At 50.1% G+C, this 21,376-nt stretch overlaps 2 protein-coding genes across 4 annotated transcripts; one reads left to right on the top strand and one right to left on the bottom strand.

Annotated features, from left to right (window-relative positions):
• Nucleotides 1–92: 92 nt before the first annotated feature.
• LOC115560007 (E3 ubiquitin-protein ligase TRIM8) lies at nucleotides 93–10,593 on the top strand. 3 transcript variants are annotated; one of them, XM_030379271.1, is made up of 7 exons: nucleotides 93–453; nucleotides 981–1,589; nucleotides 7,039–7,134; nucleotides 7,546–7,779; nucleotides 8,498–8,529; nucleotides 8,616–8,731; nucleotides 8,876–10,593. In XM_030379271.1, the coding sequence occupies exons 2-7, from the start codon at nucleotides 1,020–1,022 to the stop codon at nucleotides 9,565–9,567; spliced, it is 1,740 nt and encodes a 579-aa protein (XP_030235131.1). In that variant the 5' UTR covers nucleotides 93–453; nucleotides 981–1,019; the 3' UTR covers nucleotides 9,568–10,593. The 3 variants fall into 3 exon arrangements, with proteins under 3 accessions (XP_030235131.1, XP_030235129.1, XP_030235130.1); XM_030379270.1 differs by having other exon boundaries at nucleotides 94–838; XM_030379269.1 differs by having other exon boundaries at nucleotides 93–1,589.
• An 8,926-nt stretch (nucleotides 10,594–19,519) lies between these two features.
• On the bottom strand, nucleotides 19,520–21,347 carry npm3 (nucleophosmin/nucleoplasmin, 3). The gene is made up of 5 exons (XM_030378363.1): nucleotides 21,124–21,347; nucleotides 20,797–20,882; nucleotides 20,573–20,692; nucleotides 20,380–20,473; nucleotides 19,520–20,105 (listed from the first exon to the last, which is right to left on the bottom strand). Exons 1-5 carry the CDS (start codon nucleotides 21,203–21,205, stop codon nucleotides 20,002–20,004), a joined length of 486 nt encoding a protein of 161 aa, XP_030234223.1. The 5' UTR covers nucleotides 21,206–21,347; the 3' UTR covers nucleotides 19,520–20,001.
• Nucleotides 21,348–21,376: the final 29 nt, after the last annotated feature.

Raw genomic sequence — 21,376 nt, 5'->3', positions numbered from 1 at the left:
CGTTATCCGAGGCAGGGGCAGTCAGTGTGTGTGTGTGTGTGTGTGTATATGTGTGTGAGTGTGTATCTGTGTGTGTGTGTGTGTGTGTGTGTGTGTGTGTGTGTGTGTGTGTGTGTGTGTGTGTGTGTGTGTGTGTGTGTGTGTGTGTGTGTGTGTGTGTGTGTGTGTGTGTGTGAGAGAGAGAGAGAGCTCAAGGCTCGCGAGTTGTGTTTCTACGTCGCCCTAACCTATAAATACAGTCGAGGAATTCAAGGGGAATCACGGCTGCCTAACCAACACCGAAAAGGGGATTTAATTATACATTAGTGAACTACCGGATAGCCCGCTGAAAACGCGAGGGCTGGGAGGTTTCTCCCATTTAAGGCTGACGGCGAAGCGCTGAGATATCTGTTCGCGGACTATGCTACTATAGGTGCACCGGAGGCTGCGGACGACATGGAGAATAAATAGTTGGTAACGTTGCTTTTTATTCACAAAAACAAATGTCAAGTGGCTGATAACAAAGCCCGGATGTGTTATTAACCACGGTCCACGGTGTAATCGCAGCGTAATCGCTATGTAGGTGATGAGATATCGAGTGTGTACGCCAGTGTTATCCCGGAGCAAGTTGTCGCTTGGTTTTTAAATGAACCCCTCGTAGGAATGAGTCTCGCTTAATGCCTCGCCTTTGATTTTTTAAAACGGGATGAATTTGTGATCAGTGACCCGCCTCCACCACCACTTTTGGTCAATCGCGAAACACAGTCCGAATCAATTACCCAGGAGGAATTTCCGTCACCTGTCTTCACGGCAGAAAGCTTCCTGTAGGAAAAAAAACAAAACTCAAGCGAGGTGCAAGGTAAACGCACAGCCAAGCATTCGTTGTGTATGGCTTATCCACTACAGAATAGACAAATCAAAGTCCGCACATAACAACGTTTAATAGCATTTGTCCCCCTTATAATTAGGCGAACTATCCACGTTTTGTTTTTTTTACCCAGACACAGGACAGGCTATCCTTTTGAATCAAATACCGCATCATGGATGAGGACTGGAAAAACTGCTTCGAGGAAGAACTTTTGTGTCCCATTTGCCTCAACGTATTCGACGAGCCCATTCAACTGCCGTGCAAGCACAACTTCTGCCATGGCTGCATATCGGAGGCCTGGGCGAAGGACGCGGCGGCCGTGCGCTGCCCCGAGTGCAACCACGACTACAGCCAGAAGCCCGCGCTCGAGAAGAACATCAAACTCGCCAACATCGTGGAGCGGTTCAACGCGCTGAACACGGAGAAAGCCCCCGTAATTCTCCACTGTATCCTCTGTCGGAGAGGCCCCCCGCTCCCGGTACAGAAGGTCTGCCTCCGCTGCAAGGAGCCGTGCTGCCAGTCGCACATCCAAACCCACCTGCAGCAGCCCTGCCCAGGCCCGGGGCACCTGTTGGTGGACGTGGAGGAGCTCCGGGCGTGGAGCTGCCCCCGCCACGAGGAGTACAGGCTGTTCCACTGCGAGGACGAGCAGGTGGCCGTGTGTCAGTTCTGCTGTATCTCCCACTGCGCGGGCCAGAGGCACTCTGTCTGCGACGTGGACACGCAGCGCACGCACATGCAGGTAAATACTAGCTCTCTGAGGAGCCCGCCGGTCAACACACACACACACACACACACACACACACACACACACACACACACACACACACACACACACACACACACACACACACACACACACACACACACACACACACACACACACACACACCCTTTTAAATCCTATATACTCCTACAGGCCCACTCCTCGCTCCAGCAGTCTAGTTATTGCTTGCTGTTCATCAGGTTTTGTATTTTAATGGTGAGAGGCCCCCCCCCCCTGATTTAACTGATCTGAGACAGTTGAAAGGCCGGCTGGATGGGACACACACACACACACACACACACACACACACACACACACACACACACACACACACACACACACACACACACACACACACACACACACACACACACACACACACACACACACTCCATACTGGAGTTCAGGCCTGTGTTGTGTGCCTGCCTGCGGATGTGTCCTATGATGCAATCTGCAGCCACAGGAAATGCAGACTAGTTAGTTCCCATCAGGCTTTCATCACTGCGGCCTCTGGATTCATCAATGGGGAAAGGTACAGCACTGTATGAACACACTGTGGCTCAAGACCCTGTCCTAAGATAACCCACTTCTGATTGGCTGATTATCAATGACATGGGGATCATTGGACCAGTTGGGATTATTAGAGATTTACTTAATGCTAAAAATCAAGAAATCGGTGCCGGTATCATTCACTATCACAGAATACTTATTTAGTTTTAAACCTTTCAATCTGGTGATGTGAGTATAAGAAAGAAGGTTTGAACTTTGCGGGTCCGTGAGGGGCGAGAGGGAGGAGAGGCGGGATTGGACAGGCTAGGTGGTTTGTACGAGGCATCAGGTGAATAATAATGAGCCAGAGAGAGAGCGCTCCTGGCACAGCCGGCCTTGGGAGAAAGAGAGGAAGAATGTTTCTCACACACCGCAAGGCTGCTCTCAGCGTTCACCGAGAGAGGGAGAGAGGGAGAGAGGGGGAGAGGGGGGGAGAGACTCATACAGAGTTGCTACGTTATTACATGCGTACTACCACTATTGTGGAGATAAGTGGGAAAGTGGTAAGGCAAGCCACCCACACGATGCCGTTCCGTATACCTTCTCGTCCATCTGCCGCGTTGCCATAACGACAGAGTTGTGATGATAGTAACGTTTCGCTATGGAATGTTATGGATGCGTGTAATATTTTGTGTCGGCTGTGCGGACCTCCACCCTGGTCTTTATTCCAACCCTTGCCCCAGTTCAGAGCTATTATTGGGACAAAAGATGTCTGTTCAGCCCTTTCTACACAGCTGGTCTTCACACGCACACACACACACACACACACACACACACACACATGCACGCACACGCACACACCTGTGTTCTTTCACAACTGGCTGTTTGCTGGTTAACAGGAGTCATACAGGAGTCAGGCTTCCAAAAGAGAAGGCTCTTCTTCCACCTTCACAACCCCCCCACTTGGTGCATTACAGGGGGTCCACTGTTTCTTAAGTGTGTTCTTATTAAAAGCCCCCCCCCCCCCATCCGCCAGCACTGCCTTGTAACTCCAAAGCCATTGTGGAGCATGATGTCAGGTATTTTCTGTTTTACTTCGTCTGTGCAAATTGTCCTATTCTAATATTGAATTCACATGCTTGTTTTGCATTTAATCTTGAGTCAAGTCAAATGTATTTGTATGGCCTGCAGTTCCAGTTTCAGAGGGCTTCACAGGCCACAGTCGTACGACATTTACAACCTCTAACCCCAGGCCACCGAAGGCCAAGGAAAGTCATCCCCAAACCATACCAAACCGGAAGGGGGGAACCCTGAGATGGAACCAGAAGCTCCTTGTCCCTTCAAGGACGGCTAGAAGTGCAAAAGATGCCAATGGGCAGAGATATAAAGGCAGTAAAAATGAATAACCTATTGCTTTTAAAAAACATCGGACATCGGTTTTTCAACAGCAGTCGCTGGGCAAAGTTCCCTTATCTCTTCTTGCTGTGAGGTCTCGCACTCCTGGGAACCAGCGCGCTCAGTTTTACGGAAAGAATTTGAATTCCCCAGGAGGTGATGTGATAAACACAGAATGAAAGCACAATCTTACCAAGCTCATAACTTAGCAGTTGGCTTTGGCTCTTTGCCTCCAAGGGGACAGGGTAAGCAGAGCTGCGCTGCAGGCGCTGGAACCCATAAGAGGAGGTACTGAGGGAAATAAACCAATCTCAGGAAAACTGATGAGGAGGAGGGCTGACTTCCCACGCAGCCTCACCTTCCCCTCGTCTCCGAGCACGGCCAGCCAGGAAGTGGTGTCCGGTGGAAGGCCCGGTGGAAGGCCCGGTGGAAGGCCCGATGGAAGGCCTGGTGCACTATCGGCTGCTCCCAGCGACGGCTGAGACTGTGAGTCAGTTCCCCAGAAATGCGGAGGGCAGGCGGATGACATCAGACGTGGGGAATAGTTTGTGGGTTGATTGTGAAAGAGCCTCTGTGTCCATTGAGCCCGGGGCTCTTCATTTAAACACGAGCATCCTGCGCGACCCGGGGGTGTGTCCAGATACCTGATGGCCCCGCGGGGGGGGCGCAGTGATCACTGGGGGGTTTAATCTTGATAAAGGTAGGCTTTCACGCTGCCAGGGGAGATCAGCAAACAGAATGTTCCCAATGTTTGCCTCCTGTTATTTCAGGCACATGGGACAAAGGGAGGATTGGAGGGAACGAGGCAAAATAAGCAAGATGGTTTGCTCCGAGGGTCGGGGTCGGGGTGAACCCTGGGGCTACAATGCAAAAAACAACTTATTTTTGTATGCATTTTGTCCAGAGGGTATGTTAAACCAGGGTTTCAGGAATGCTAGTTTATAATGGTTTATGAATCACTTGTTTTATACCACGCGTGGTAAGTTCACTTCTAAGTAGAATGCGTTCATAAAGTCTCCAAACATTTTGGGAACACTCCTTAACTAGCTTCCTGGTTGCTCCCAAGTGCAAAATATAAAAGCAATACTTTGTGGGAAATGTTGGCCAGTTTTTTACCATAACTCCCTCACACAAGTGTGTGCTATGAAGATAATGGGGTGTTGTTTGGCTGGGTGGGGGGGTTGGAATAAATGTGGGATGTGTCATGGCTGGGTGACTAAAGGAATAGGCCGACATTCATTTGACATGTGATATGCATTGACCTCACTTGGAGCCCGGATGAGGCTTGGGAAAGGGGGTCTGGGAAAATCGATATAGATGAATATCAAGTGACCAGAGGGGAGAGGAAGGGTAGAACCAAAAGGAGAGTTCTGGTCTGTGGACGTAAGAAGAGTCGACCCGTCTAAGGATAGTCTAATGTGGAATATTATATGTGTCCCTGCCTTCAATTTGTCAATTATTCTCAGTCCTAGCTTGGGTGAATTAGTTTGGAGTGAGTCTAGACAAAGCCGTGTCTGTCAACAGAAGACACACAGTGCCTATTTATTCTATTTGATAGGGGAAAGGTATTAAACAACATTGTTTGCTTAGTGGCTCATGAAGGAGAACTTCATCTGTATTTCTCTTCCCCGTAGCTGCTGCTGCCGGCAGAGATGAGGTCACCGTGGCCGTTGTACAGCGGACGGTGGCGCGCACTTCCACCTTTTATTTTAAAATAAAAGGTTATTTTTGAAAATAAGCACAGAAAATATTGTGTTATTCGGTTTAAATCACTATATGGTTACAGATACACACGTGGCGTTTAGTCCTAATGGCATCATTTCCTGAGCAGAGGCGATGGCAGGCAGCATTGCGTCAGGGAATGAAACCCCCGATGACGCCCCTGCTGCGCTAGCTCTACGGCGGCTATAAACCCGGCTCCTCCAGGTGTGCTGGCTTTGAGGCGTGGGCCCGGCTTTTGAAGCTGATGGGAGGGCCCCACCCCCCCGTGGTTTCACACTCGGCTGAGATTCCAGTAACACAAAGCACATTGTAGTTTCACACGTCTAGGGTGGGACTCTGCCTTTTTCAGTCCTTTTATATTCTATATTTTACCACAGGAACTGAAACTTTAAAAATAATTATTTATGTCTCAGAGCCGCCGTCCCTCGCCGCTGGTCTGACCCCGTTGAGTCTGTGGAGATACAGTGTGTCCGAGCCTTGTAGTCGGGTAGCCTAGCAGAACCTACGGCAGTCGGCGGTGTCTAAAGCCAGGGGCCCTGAAGCCGCTGGTGGTCCTCAGGGCAGCTCTGTGGCAGCCGGGAGAGGCCTGTTGTTGCCGTGGTTCCCCGTCTAGCTGCTCCGCGGACCGCTCCCTAGGAACTGGAGGAATGTCTGCCGGAACCAACTGCTGTGTGTCGATCGATCGATCGTTCTTCCGATCATCTTTTGTTTCTTCCACTTCTTTATCTTAATCCACTCATGATCGTCTGCGTTGCCCGTCTTTTAACGAGGCCTGGTTACTGCCTCAACTTGGGTTGTGTTTGTGTGAAAGCGGAGCCTTTTGCCTCACTATTGATTTCCATCAATCGCATTCCCACCCTGGCAAACATTGGGAAAGAGAGACGGATAGATAGCGAGAGAGAGACGGTAGGAGAGAGAGAGGCGGGGGGGCAGACCAGTGTTTCGCACACAGACATGACAATCTGTCACTGACACACAGACCAATGCAAACAATGAGAGGGCAGGGAGGGAGGAAGAGAGGGGGCTGAGTTTAGACCTACACACACCCACACACACACACACACACACACACACACACACACACACACACACAGCCCTCTTTCTTTCCCATGCACACACACACACATTTTTTTTTAGCTTTTCCATATAAATACATACGCAGGCGCTTTGTTGCCATGACAGCCTCTTTTCTCTTATTTGGGCATGGTGCCGTTCCCATGCAGAACGAGTTCATTAAAGCCTCTACCTGCCCTCCCTGATCCCTGGGAGCTGTCAGCCTCTAGCAGCAGATTGATCTGCGTCTCCTGCAGTACATGGAGAGGATTACACTCACCGGGCCTTTGGAGTGGCCCGGGGCCTCCCCTTAGACTCAGCTCACACAGGGAGAGAGGGGGGGAGAGAGAGAGGGGGAGAGAGAGGGGGGGAGAGAGAGAGAGAGAGAGAGAGAGAGAGGGGAGAGAGAGAGAGAGTTGGGCTTGTCCCAACATTAGCTTGATGTTTCATTATCCCCTATGAATTCACAAACCAGAATCGTCCACAGATTTGATTTCTCTCCTTGCGCTGCTGGCTGACCCCCCCCCCCCCCCTTGTTGTGGGCTGTTTAGGATTCTGGGAAGGGGTTGCCGTGGTGACGGACGAATGGCGGTCAGTTCAGCACAGGTCACGCCGCGGCCCGGGGTTCAGCAGGGCCTGTGTGTGTGTGTGTGTGTGTGTGTGTGTGTGTGTGTGTGTGTTTGTGTGTGTGTGTGTGTGTGTGTGTGTGTGTGTGTGTGTGTGTGTGTATGTGTGTTCCTCTAATATATTCCTGGGTCGCTCTTAGGGCCGTCTGATGAGGCAGCAGGAGCGACTGGACGGCCGTGTTCAGAACATCGATGAGCAGCTCAGCAAACTGGAGTCGGACAAGACGCTGGTGAAGGTACAGACACACACACACACACATACACACACACACACACACACACACACACACACACCACCATCCCCCCACTCCTATAAAGGAGCTCTCTCATAGCACACTAACGAGCCATTGATTTCCTCATGGTCCAAATTGTGAATCGCATTCACATTCAGTCCTGCTTTTGTACCATGTTGTGTGTTTGTGGAGCTGCTGCTGCAATGATTCAAACTGACCAAGTTCATCTCTACTGTATGGAAGCATACTTGTGTGTGTGTGTGTGTGTGTGTGTGTGTGTGTGTGTGTGTGTGTGTGTGTGTGTGTGTGTGTGTGTGTGTGTGTGTGTGTGTGTGTGTGTGTGTGTGTGGACATGTGAATTGACCGAATCCCTCCTCTCACACTCCTCTCTCGCCCCCCCCCCTCTCTCTCCAGGACGCGGTGAGTGAGCTCAAGGAGCGTGTCAAAGTCCAGTACCGGCGAATGCAGGCGCTGCTGGAGGAGGACCTGAGTGAGACCATGCAGCTGCTGGACAATGCCCACAGCGCGTACCGCCACAAGAACTCCCAGCAGGCCCAGCAGCTCAAAGAGAAGCGGCAGGAGGCGGACAAACTCAAGAGCTCGGCACAGCTGGTCTACCACAAGGCGGAGAACATCAGCTTCATGAAGGTAGGGGGGGCCCCTATTCACCGTCCCCCCTGCAACCCCTCTCCAACACACACCCTGTTACAGCATGACATCACACACACACACACACACACACACACACACACACACCCTGTTACAGCATGACATCAAACACACACACACACACACACACACCCTGTTACAGCACGACATCAAACACACACACACACACACACACACACACACACACACACACACCCACACACACCCTGTTACAGCATGACATCAAACACACACACACACGCACACACACACCCACACACGCCCTGTTACAGCATGACATCGAACACACACACACACCCACACACGCCCTGTTACAGCATGACATCAAACACACACAGTCACAGGCACAAATTCAAAGGGAGGGAATTTGCGTATCCACAACGCTGGACAAATGAATTGCAAATGATTTGTTGATTTGCAGAATTGTTGAACGAATAACATAATGAAGTTAAGCCGATGGATTTAGGTGTGAGTGTGTGTTGACACATACCGGCAGGCAGACACACCCAGAAGTTTCACACCCAGACAGAAGTCAACGGTTTTGTCGTCTACACGCTCATTTCTGTCCTTGTTCTCTGCTGCCTGAGGTCGTTTTCTTCACACGCAAGGAAAGTTCACGTACTGATTCAATCTTTTAGCTGATTTATGTATGTTCAAGTATCATGAAGTCTCATCTCTGGTCCTCCCCTGCTTTCAGAACACGAAGCCGTACCAGCTGTTAATGGACAGGTGAGCGCTTCTGAAGTGATCTACCTGTGAGCGACTTCTTTAAGGGACCCGTTCTCCCTGCTTATTGACTGTGTGTCCGGCGGCAGGTCAACGTGGTACCTGGACAGCGCCCTGCTCCCCCAGAGAGTGGGCCAGCTCAACTCCCACCTGCTGCTCTCTGAGATCACCAAGAGGGAGCACGGCCTACGGAAGGTGCTCAGCGGTGAGGAGAAGAACGTTGAGCGTCATTTCATATCGACTCTATTTTGGTTTTCATGCCTTTACCCTTTGGCCACATGTGGTGGAATTAGTTTTTTCCCCCTTTTTTGTCCTCTGCTCTAACCCGTGCTCCATCCACCTCTCCCAGAACCGGTGAGCGGTTCGTCCGTTCTGCAGTGTGTCTCGTCCCCGAGGGGCGGGGCCTCCTCCTCCTCCTCCTCCTCCTCCTCCTCCCTGGAGAAGAGGAAGCACGCGTCGGCCTTCCCCGAGGGCCAGCACCCGGGCCCCTCCGGCCCCCAGGACCCCCCGCTGGTGGGCTCCGGCGGCAAGAGGGCCTTCCTGGGGGACCCCCCCCACCACCAGGGCCTGCGGGGCCCGTCCACCCTCTACCCCCCCGAGGGCCTGGCCTCCCAGCCCCCCCACCCGGGCCCCAGCGCCAGGGCCCCGGACGGCTCCGCCCAGCAGCAGCAGCGCATGGCGGACCTGGGGGCCGCGGCCCACCCGCTGGGCTCCATGTTCCCCCAGGGCCCCTACCCCGGAGGGGCGGGCCCCCAGCAGCAGAACGGGCTGCCGCAGTACGGCCGCAAGATCCTGGTGTGCTCCCTGGATAACTGCTGCTGCTCCCGCGTGCCCCCCCCGCGCGGCCGGCCCCCCTACCCGCCCTCGGACCCCTACCCCTGGATGGGCTCTCAGGAGTTCCCCCCCCAGCCCCCCCTGGCCCCCGGCCAGCCCCTGCAGGGTCTCTCCATGCGGGACTGGATGGACACGTCCCAGGCCCCACGACACCCAGACTTCTACGGGCTGTACGGGCAGAGCGCCAAGCACTACGTCACCAGCTAGGGGGCCGAGCCGCAGGGGGGGCCGAGCCGCAGGGGGGGCCGAGCCGCAGGGGGGGCCGAGCCGCAGGGGGGGCTTCAGGCGTCGGCGTCCCCGTCTCTCTCGGTTATGTTGTCGTCTGCTTCTTTTTCTGGGAGGTGAACCACGTTGTCGTCCTTTCCTTCCTTCCTTCCTCCTCTCCCTCACAGCGCCGGGCTCCACTCCGAGCGGACTTGGTCTCAAACAACAGATCCTTCAGCGTACTTTGGGGGAAACGCGCCAAATCAAGTTTTGGCTTCAGTCTCTTCTGTGTTTGGACATTAGGGGTGAGTCCAGGCTCTGGTGGCCCTGAATATAAACTGTTACAACGGCGTTCCACTACGCTGCCGCCGTGTACGTTCTGAGACTGGGTGGTCTCAGACTGACTTGGTGGTCCCGTCGGCGAGGTACTGGTTGGTCCAACACGTTCAGGTCAACCTAAACCCCAACATTCCCCCCGCCTCAAATCATTATAATAACACAGAGAAATGAATTCATTTCTACCTACGATTATCCATCTTCATGGGTCTGATTTCATTATTATTATTATTATTATTATTATTATTATTATTATTATTTAGTATATGTGGGTGCATTTGATTGGCCTGTAAGTGTTACTGTAAATATGGGCTCTTGAATCCGTTTGAACAGGTACATGTAGAAGAGCAAACAACAACAACAACAACAACATATCCTTTGTCCAAGGGCCCGAACACAGCCCCAGAGACGCTCGTGCCTCAAGACACAGCCTACTGTCGGGCTTCTTGAAGTGTCAAGCGCTTGATTTCCTGTCAGTAGCTGAAAGCATGCAGGATCTTCCCCAATGCACTCCATGTGACGCACACACACACACACACACACACACACACAAACACACACACACACACACACACACACACACACGCGCGCGCGCACACAATGTACTCCAAACAAAATTGTCCGGTTTTTCGTGACTTTTTTGTACAAGATGTTGAGTACACCAAAAAATTAAAATCTAAGACATTAAAACGAGTCGATGGTATTTCATGGTCGTTCTTATCGCTGTGTATATAAAACAATAGGTTACCCAGTGTTGTGCTTTTGCAAATGCCATCTGACACGCACGCACGCATGCTAGGAATGTATTGCATACTCGGGATGTTTGTAATAGGAAAAAGGAGTGTGTTTTGTTCATTTGATATTTCTGTCGGGTAAACCACTTCTGTTTACCTCACCACGCCCTGTATCTGATCCGCTATCCGTTCATTATGTAAACACACCAAAAGAATTCCGGAAGTGAGGAGTATAGTTCAAGGGATGGTGGGTTCAGTCACGGACGGTATAGACTCGTACTGGCTGCTTGAGGAGCAGCTCACCTTATGCCCTCCCCTTCCATATCTGTCCTTCTCTTTGTCTCATGAGGGGATCGGTGAGCAAAGTCACGGAGGAGCAGAAATAAGTGTTAAGTATAGCACCTCCCTCCCTCTTTTCTCCCCCTGCTCCCTCTCGCTCCTTCAGGGGTATAATTTGCTGGGTCCCAAAGTGGAGGAGGAAGGGGGGGTGGAGGAGGGGGGGGGGCGGAGGAGGGGGTGGGGGTGGGAGGGGGTGGGGGTGGGAGGGATAGCGGTTGGATGATATAAGCAGAGTATGAATGAGGGCCGGGACAGCGCAGTCATCTACTTATCTGTCACTCACGCTCCTTTCATTGATCCCCTCCCCCCTTCCTCCCTCGCTGGGGGGGAGGGGGGAGAGGGGGAGAGAGGGGTGAGGGGCTGACGGAGGGAGGAGACGAGATGGGGGAGGGTGGGGGTCGGTAAGGGGGGGAGGAGGTGCACAGTTTGAAGGGAGAGATAATAAGAGACATAGTGGAGGAAGGTGGAGCTCATCACATATTTATGGACCTTTTCCACCCAAAAAGATACACAGACGCACACGCACACACACACACACACACACACACTCAGCCCACCTCTTTGTTTGGCCCTGTGCTCAACGAGGTTTCTCTGAAATCGATGAGTGAGAACCATGATTTGCGCTGCACTTTTAACCTGCCAACGGCTTGGAAGGCGTTGAATGCGTGCAAAGCAAAAGACGACGAGAGATGAAGCTGGGATTTAGTTACAGTGGAAAGAGAGGTGGTACGATTCTGCCTCTGTGTTTCCTATCGCATAGTTGGGAGAAGCACATGCAAGCCCCTATTCGAATCGTTTTAACACTGATTCATTCTCCAGACAAAGGAATGAATAGCACTGAATTACCCGGCACAGCAAATCAAAAACACACAACACTAATGCATAATTTAAATTGGTCCAAAAAATGATTATTAATCAGCCTGGAAAGAACTCAGTATGGACTTGGTTATAGACGATATTACAAAAGCCCCTGAATCATTTTTAATTTGTATTTCTGCTTACATTCTGTTCACACGTCCTCGTTTATTTTGGTCCATAATCGAACCATGAGGGACAGGACGTCACCTGAGGACCCAGCAAAGGTTACCCGAGTTAAAGATCCATTGGTATGCTTTATGATAGAGTGAGACGGTCAGGACGGTATGGGAGATAGAGGGAAGGACATGCAGCAGAGGTCCGGGCAGGAGTCGAACCCGGGTCGCTGCGGTCAGGCTGGGCCTCAAGGCTACGCGCTCGGGCCTTAAGGCGACGCGCTCGGGCCTTAAGGCGACGCGCTCGGGCCTTAAGGCGACGCGCTCGGGCCTTAAGGCGACGCGCTCGGGCCTTAAGGCGACGCGCTCGGGCCTTAAGGCGACGCGCTCGGGCCTTAAGGCGACGCGCTCGGGCCTTAAGGCGACGCGCTCGGGCCTTACTGCTACGCGCTCGGGCCTTAAGGCTACGCGCTCGGGCCTTAAGGGGACGCGCTCGGGCCTTAAGGCTACGCGCTCGGGCCTTAAGGCTACACGCTCGGGCCTTAAGGCTACGCGCTCGGGCCTTACTGCTACGCGCTCGGGCCTTAAGGCTACGCGCTCGGGCCTTAAGGCTACGCGCTCGGGCCTTAAGGGGACGCGCTCGGGCCTTACTGCTACGCGCTCGGGCCTTAAGGCTACGCGCTCGGGCCTTAAGGGGACGCGCTCGGGCCTTACTGCTACGCGCTCGGGCCTTAAGGCGACGCGCTCGGGCCTTAAGGCTACGCGCTCGGGCCTTAAGGCTACGCGCTCGGGCCTTAAGGCTACGCGCTCGGGCCTTAAGGCTACGCGCTCGGGCCTTAAGGCTACGCGCTCGGGCCTTAAGGCTACGCGCTCGGGCCTTACTGCTACGCGCTCGGGCCTTAAGGCTACGCGCTCGGGCCTTAAAGGGACTCTTACCTTTGTTGCATTTTTACACTTTTTTTGGATAAGGTTAAATTGGTATTAATAAGGTAATAACACTCTAATATGCAAGACAGACCCACCAGGAGTAAAAACAAACAATTACTTTACTCTCATAATATTTAGTGAAAACTTCAACCAATAAAATTCTTCGGACCGAATGACCTTATTGGCCGACACCCCTGTCTGTTTGCTGCATGGATATATAAGGTTTTCCGTCTGCTTCTTGTGGCGCATTCGGGCCCGCGTCATCAAGGCGCGTCCTCAACTAGAGGGTTTGTTTTGATTCCACGGCAGACAGTAGCGAGTAGCGACCGTAGCGACTGACGATGGCAGACCAAAGTGGTCCACGGCGTACTGAAACTGCACCATTCAGTCTGATTAGGGGACTCATCTCGGACTCAGACTCACAGAGTTACCCTCCTCTGGAGCCTCAGGAAGACCTCCAGACTGTTGGCCACCAACTGCACCATTCAGTCCGACAAGGGGACCCGATTCGGCCTCAGAAGCCAAGTGGTCCCGCTCCCCTGGATGATTCTCAGGACCTCCAGACCGTTGGCAACCAACCGCACCACTCAGTCCGATTAGGGGACCCGTTTCGGACTCAGACGCGACGTTGTCCCGCTACTCTGGAGCTCCAGGAAGACCTCCAGACCGTTGGCAACCAACCGCCACACTCAGTCCGATTACGGGACCCATTTCGGGCTCAGACGCGACGTTGTCCCGCTAATCTGGAGCTCCAGGAAGACCTCCAGACCGTTGGCAAACAACCGCACTATTCAGTCAGATTAGGGGACCCATTTCGGCCTCAGACGCTACGTTGTCCCGCTACTCTGTTTGTAATGCTCATACACGTTTCTATATTATGACCCCTGGGAGTCTAAACATAACCCATGGGAGTCTAAACATAACCCATGGGAGTCTAGAACTTTTGTACTGTAGCGACCCTGGGACAGTTAAATAGTTTGTGTGTTATGTGTTACATTATATTTCGTTGTCCGTTATGCCAGTTGTTCTATGTGCATGTATTGTAATGTTCTTCTTGTCAATCAGCGTGGGGGCGAATCATTAGGTCAGCTGGGGGAGGGCCTTGGAAGAACAGGAGGGTGGGGGCCTGCACGCGAGTGAGACCGTGTTGGGGGTTGCCGGGGTAACCGGGGTTTGTTTTGTGTCGGTTTTCTGCCGTTGGTTACAATGTTACGGGTTTCAGTGACCTGGTTTTAGTTCATTAAAACTACCTTCAACTACCAATGACTCGACATCATTATGTCACCGGCGAGGTCGTTACAGTACTCGTTAAAAAATAACGCTTAGTTTTGTACTCTATATAACGCTTAGGGGGTGGGGCATTGGAGGAAGGCGGGATGATTTGAATGTGCTGTAATTCTCAAATGCAACAAAGGTAAGAGTCCCTTTAAGGCTACGCGCTCGGGCCTTAAGGCTACGCGCTCGGGCCTTAAGGCTACGCGCTCGGGCCTTAAGGCTACGCGCTCGGGCCTTACTGCTACACGCTCGGGCCTTAAGGCTACGCGCTCGGGCCTTACTGCTACGCGCTCGGGCCTTAAGGCTACGCGCTCGGGCCTTAAGGCTACGCGCTCGGGCCTTAAGGCTACGCGCTCGGGCCTTACTGCTACACGCTCGGGCCTTAAGGCTACGCGCTCGGGCCTTAAGGCTACGCGCTCGGGCCTTAAGGCTACGCGCTCGGGCCTTAAGGCTACGCGCTCGGGCCTTAAGGCTACGCGCTCGGGCCTTAAGGCTACACGCTCGGGCCTTACTGCTACGCGCTCGGGCCTTAAGGCTACGCGCTCGGGCCTTACTGCTATGCGCTCGGGCCTTAACGCTACGCGCTCTGCCCAGTGAACCACCCGGGCGCCCCAGCAGAGGTTCCTCTGCTGTGAGGAGGTTGGTGGTTCACAGCCTGCAGCCGTCTGGAGCCCCCGCCCCCCGGCAGATGGCTCTACCCTGTGCTGCACCGGTGCATGCGTGTCACATCCTGTTGCGGGAGCCAATGTGTGTACAGGTGCCAAGGGAACCATTGTCATCACCCTGATAGTACACGTTCATCCATTTGTGAGAAGTCAACCGAATGTGTGTGTGTATGTGTGGGTGTGTGTGTTTATGTGTGTGTGTGTGTGTGTGTGTGTGTGTGTGTGTGTATGTGTGTACGTGTGTGTGAGTGAGAGGTGGAGCTTCGGTAAGGTACGGGATGATGCACTTGACAGCTGTTCTCAGCTGTGGCAGGTGGGTCCGCAGCAGAGTAACACACCCTTGCCTGAAGCCCTGGCCGTACGTTGGAGACGTGTGTGTGCGTGTGCGTGTGCGTGTGCGTGTGCGTGTGTCAGCTGTGTTGCAGCTGTTGTTTTCAGGACCTAACCAGTGAAGAGTTGGCTCTCATACTAACAGAGGCCTCTTTCTTTCTTTCCGGTCTCTTTCTTATCCTTCCTTTCTTCTTGTCCTTCTTTCTTCCCCCGTCACCCCCCCCCCTCCCCAGAGAGATGGGACGGGACATTATTTTATGGTTGACCCCCTGCCCCTGTGTGTCCATCATCTCTGTAACAGTCAAACAGGTCTTTGGACTGAATCTGTTCCTGCCAGTCAGTCAGCGATTGCGTGTTTGATAAATGATGGTGCATTTATTATGAGGCGAACAGGCTTGCCAATGTTGATTAAAAAGATACGATGTAGCACGCTTAAGCTGTTGCCATAGCAACTTCAGGTTTGGACATAGCTGGTGTTTCACTAATTTTTCCACTCGTTTATCAGAGAGGGAAACAGTATCGAATGCGGATCTATTGTATAATTAATATTTGTATTTATCTTTCAAGGTAATTGGTAAAGGAGCCTTCTTCCACACTAACACAGTTACCACCGATACAGCTGTTAGACTCTGACACAGAATGGGTCCGGGTCTGTTGATGGACACCAGGCGTCCGTCTCCTGGGGGGAGCTGAGGCAGTAACAGGTAGATGATGAAGTGAGGGAGTACATTGACCAGCCGACTGAAAGCGGAAACACTGCAGACGATCTCCCCGCCTCGTCGGCCAGACCGAAGACCCCAGAGGTGATGGAGAACTCTCGAAACCAGGTGGGGTTGGCGATAATCAGGCATCCATAACTTATGCCTGGAGGGGGTAGATACTAGAGTCTGCTGATGTGTAGCATGTGTTGTGATGCATGTCGGAGCAGGCAGACTCCCACCTGGCACTCGACACAGAGGAACTCTTAAGACTCATGCATTCCACCATTAGGCTGATTTCACCCAGATCCCTCCAGCCATAACACCGTTCTGCTCCTGGATGAAACACATCCTGCAAGTGTCGTCTGGAACTGGCTTTGATTCCCAATGACCCTAGTCTAACTCTGGGCAGACTAAGCCCTGAGCCAAACCATGTGAGGAGTAATGTCCTATACACAGACATATCAAGTCAAGGAATATCACAGTCAGTCGCTTTGTACAGAAGCGTCTGCTAAAATAGAAAAGAGGACATGAAGCCTATCGCCTGCTGGGAAACCTTAACATTGACAAACCCTGCTTTAGGGCAGCGTTGGAGATCCACATGGGAGAGTGCACCGGATGCTGTTCAGGCTGCTGATCAATAAACAAAGGACATATTGTACGGGAAATGAGGAGGAATTCCTCTTCACGCCCCCTGTTTCCCAGGTGTTCTCCTCAGACAGTAATCTATTGAGAGAGCAATTTAGCAGAGGCCTTATGACCAACTCTGCACTGTAGTGTGCGTGTGTTTATTAGGAGGGCTCAGGGAGCTACGAACGGTGCCCCGACCCCAGCAGGAATCCTCAGACGTCTTCCAAACGTATTGGACCTGACAAGCCAGGCAACGGCCAAGTCGACGAAGCGTACTCGCTAACAGTCATTATTTGTATCATTATTATGATTATGTTTAAACCCGCACTGATTGTATGGTATGCATACACATGCGTCTGAAGTGGTATCCGTATCAGAGTTTGGTCAGGTTAGAAATGCATGGGGGGGGAACGAAAATATGAAGGACATCTTCAGAGAAGATGGTTGACTTGGGTCTTTGTTTGAGTTGCTGGAACATTTAATTGTTATGGTCATCCATTTTAGCTACAAGTTGCACCAACATATCGGACATAAAGTGTAGACCAGATATTGTGATCATGTTTTAGAAGGACCACTGAAATAGATTTTATTAAAACATAGTGTATGGTGTCTTGAAACAGAGCCACCAGCCGATACGGCCGTTAAAGCTATTACGGTCTAGATGTTCCTGTACCTGGCCCCCCCCCTGTCCCTTATGTATCTGTCCTTCCCTGGCAGGAGGTGGCATGCAGAGCGCCCTTTTCAGCAGCAGCAGCTTACTGTGTGACATTCCCATGACGGGAGCCTACGTATTATGTTTGTGGGTTATGGTGGCATGGAGATACGATATGGAAGCTTCTTTGTCTCTATCTATAGCAGACTGGGTCCCAACTTGTGAATCATATCATGAATACCATCATATCACATAAAACATAATACATACTCTCTTCATGGGAACGTCACACATTCCCAAGGCCCGGCAAGATCCGGCCTTGCCTTAGGATAGACACGAGAGTCCATATATAAAAAAATATTAAAGAAAATGGCCTACATTTCAAATGTTGTTGGAAGTATAGTTACAATTTTTTTTACATATATTGAGCATTTTTCTATGCTTTTTGCAGTGTCACCCATTAATGGATTGAAATCTACTAAAACTTCTCATTTTCATAAACCGTTTGGTTATCTTTGTTGTTCAAGGCCCAGTTGGCACTATCATGGTGCCATTTCAGCCAGTTCCCTTAACTCAGGCAGTCTAAAAGGTGCTTGTCATTGTTGTCCTCTTGTTCATAGGACTTACCATTAAAATGGCACTTGATGAGAACCACAGTCAGAGAGAGCCTCACCTATTGATCTTACAGCTCCAATGCACCGCAATCAAGCAACGCTGCTGTTGTTGTTCCAAAGACTCCTCATCCTGCTCCCTTAAGGAAAGCTGCCATTAAAGAAATCACACATGTGGTTGTCTCTCCGGTTACCATGGCAGCAAGTTATGAATACCGCTCACATAGTGCGTATAGAAAGAATAGGCTTCCGTTCGGAAGACATTTTTTGTCGCATTACAGTCCTGTGACTCCTTAATAAATGTTGTACTATGAGCAAAGAGGATAATTGATTAACCAAACATCACAGTCATCTAGGAGTGCCTGCTATCACTTGCCTCAGACATGCGAGGCAAAAAATCAGCCTGCCATCAATACATTCATTCAGATTAGAGATGTCCGATATTATCGGCCCGATATTAGCATAAAAATGTAATATCTGTATCGGATTTTTTTTGATTTTTTTTTTTAAAAAATAAATAAATAAACATGGCACTTTTCCCTTAAATTAAGTTGAAGTATTTTTCTTATTTTGCACAGACAATGTTAACATTTGGAAAGCCTTGTTGCATTCAAGAATGCATCCAGTGGGGCATCACAATAACATTAAGCATGTTGTGTTAATTCCACAACAGGAGATATGTAATGTTACCTAAATTAGGTTTGAGGAAATATAACCCAAATATCGACATCGGTATCGGCTGATATCGGAATCGAAAATTTAGAGTTGGACAATATCGCATATCGGATATCGGCAAAAAAGCCAATATCGGACATCCCTAATTCAGATATACGCTGTGTGTGGTTTCCTATTATTTGTAATCAGTGTGTTGTTATTCATCATGCTATCTCTCAGACCTCAACAGCTTAATCCTCTAGTTCCATGGCCGTGTAGACTGGAGCCAGGACAGCGTGGGACTCCATTGTGTCTGAATAAAAGGGACAGCCAACATGGTGCCGTGTGTCTCCTGCTCACAAAGGGCTGTGATCAGAAACACTGCGCTGATACGACGTGGGGAAAGTGACCCCGTTCCATCACTGATGCTCCATGACAATCAAGAGGATTATATGATCACTTCTTGGCACCAACTACAACTCGCTCAAACACACCCGTCTCTCTCCAGAACGCTTTGGCCGAGATCAACCCTCGTTACGCCGTTGTGAAGACAGCCCTGACAAACCTCAGGCTCTCTTTACAGCTAGGCGTGTAGTTATCCTGGATCTAGTGAACCGCCTGTTATAGAACTTCTGGTTGGGGGATAGCACAGAGACTGGTCCAGAAAGCAGGAAGGCAAGGGGCGGAGTTAGAGTTAGGCCTTGTTTTCCATTTCGATACAGATATATTATAACCAAGAAGACTTGTTTTTCGCGTTTGGATAAAGCTTTCCGACTGGGATTTTACGGTGTCGATTTGAAATCTTCATAGACCTTTTTTACAACTGCTGATCGAGTTTGTTGGCCAAAAACACACTTACAGATCACAGCAACATGGTCCAACAAATGGCGAAAGAAGTTATATCCCCTTTCACTCAGATTTGAGTTTGTTGCCCTATCCACACACATCTGGATTTCTGATTACAAGTCATTATACTGCTACATTCACAGTAGCCTGCTCTGATAGGAATGGCTATTTACCTTAATATGTTGTGTTGCCTAAATTTCTGTTTACGCAGATTTTTTTAATTTATATATTAAGTGCGGTATCGTCTTTTGCACAAATCTGATGAAAAAAAATAGGTAATTTCCAAATGTATCTAACGTTTTTAATAAAGATAGAAAATCATTTTAGTATTTCGAATTGAGACAAGGACTTGAGCAGTATGTAACTATTGTACTTTGCATACACATTCGTAAAAATGTGGTTTTATTATCACAATGCTCCTCACACACCCACTATAAAACACCTTTCATTTGATAAAAATCATAACAAAAAACACATCTGAATCGTCTGAATGAAAAACATTACCTGCCCACAGTCAAGTACAGCTGGTTGCGAAGTGAGCTCTAAACCAGAGCTGGCATAAGATGGACTGAAGATGGAGGTGATAGGAGAAGGCCAACAGTCCCATAAGGAAACAGGGCTCACAAAACACAGTCCGCCTTCCCCAGACAGTAATCCTTGTTGAAGTTCATAGAAGGAATAAACCCGTTTGAAAGGTAATAAACAACAAGGGGCATGGTATTAATAAAAAAAAGAACGATGACTCTCAGTTCCAAAGACCTGCACGCCACTAGGACTTCTGCTTCTTCTTAGCTGGCATTATGGGGACGATCTCTTCGTCCATCTCCTCGTCATCGTCCTCTTCTTCAGAGTCGGCCTCTGAAGCCTCAGACGCTATGGAGGCAAGGAAGACACAAGATCATAAGTTTGCCTTTACATTCAAGACCAATTTATAACAAACTCTGGATTGTCATCAATAGTTTCTCAAGTTTATTCAGAGTAGCAATTTCAAAGGTTTAATTTGACTAGGCAACAACCAAGTTTGCATATTTTGAGTAAAGATCATATTCACATTTGCCAACCTCAACACGATGGTGCGTGCGGCCGAATGGGTGCGTGTGTGCAAGAGCATAAGTTAGAGTAATGAGAGCGGGTGACAGATGATTACCGATAAGGTGCAAACCGCTAACAGTGACAGGTCCGGTCCCAGCCTTTAGACGAATGGTTATTGGGGCCTTCAGTTCAAACTCTCCTAGACTTACCTGAAGACAAGGTATTGACATTCAATATTTTGGAAGAATATACATTGAAGATCAATAATGGATGAATAGTAAAACTGTATAAATATATTGTAGAATTACCATAGGCAGGCAGTTGATGTGGAGGTGGGCGATAGGCACTGAAATGGTCTTTCCAAGGTGGTTCTTAGCCGTTACCTCCACTACATTGCTCTCTTCTTTGGCCCCCTCTCCAATGCAAACCTTTAGTGGACAGGCATCGTGTGTTAGTTACCACGAATCACAGTGACAGCTACAAAAGAAGTGTATGGCAGAACAAACTAAACATGTATTAGCAATTCAAATACCGTGCGTAATTCAAGAAAGTGTTCCAAGTCTTCCTCCTCATCCCCTTGGAAAGTGTAAAACGGTACTTTGGAGGAGAGTTCGCAGCCTTTAAAAAATAAAATAATGCAGTTAAGTCACTGTGTGTGGTATGTAGGATATTGTAATGTTTGTCTGAAAGATTATAAACTGTAAATCATGACACGAGTGATTTCGCATCACGTTTAATTTAAGATAAAACATCCTGAGACCGTACATCGGTTTCCGAGGTTCAGACCCCCGACCCACATGTGCGAAACTAAATAAATGCTACGTTAGCTGGTTCCTCGGGCCTTTAGTTCAATACTTACTGAAGAGAAAACTTTCCAGTTTGGGCTGGCTCATAGCCCCGCAGTCTGTGCCGTGTTCGTGATCAAGATCTCCACAAGACATGTTGCCTATAATTATAATGCACACTTTACCTGGACACGCTGTTAGAAAACTAACCCGCTACAGCATGACATGTGCGACGCAGTTTATGACGCCAGAGGGCCCGTCATCACTGTGCGCCAAAGAAAATGTGTTGTGGTTGTTGTCAGTACTGCTACTGCCTCCTGCCAAAGA

The sequence above is a fragment of the Gadus morhua genome, chromosome 15, assembly GCF_902167405.1.
Source record: "Gadus morhua chromosome 15, gadMor3.0, whole genome shotgun sequence".
In the NCBI taxonomy this organism is placed as follows: domain Eukaryota; kingdom Metazoa; phylum Chordata; class Actinopteri; order Gadiformes; family Gadidae; genus Gadus; species Gadus morhua.
The sequence above is the reverse complement of the archived record's forward strand: the minus strand, read 5'-3'. Positions and strand labels throughout refer to the sequence as shown.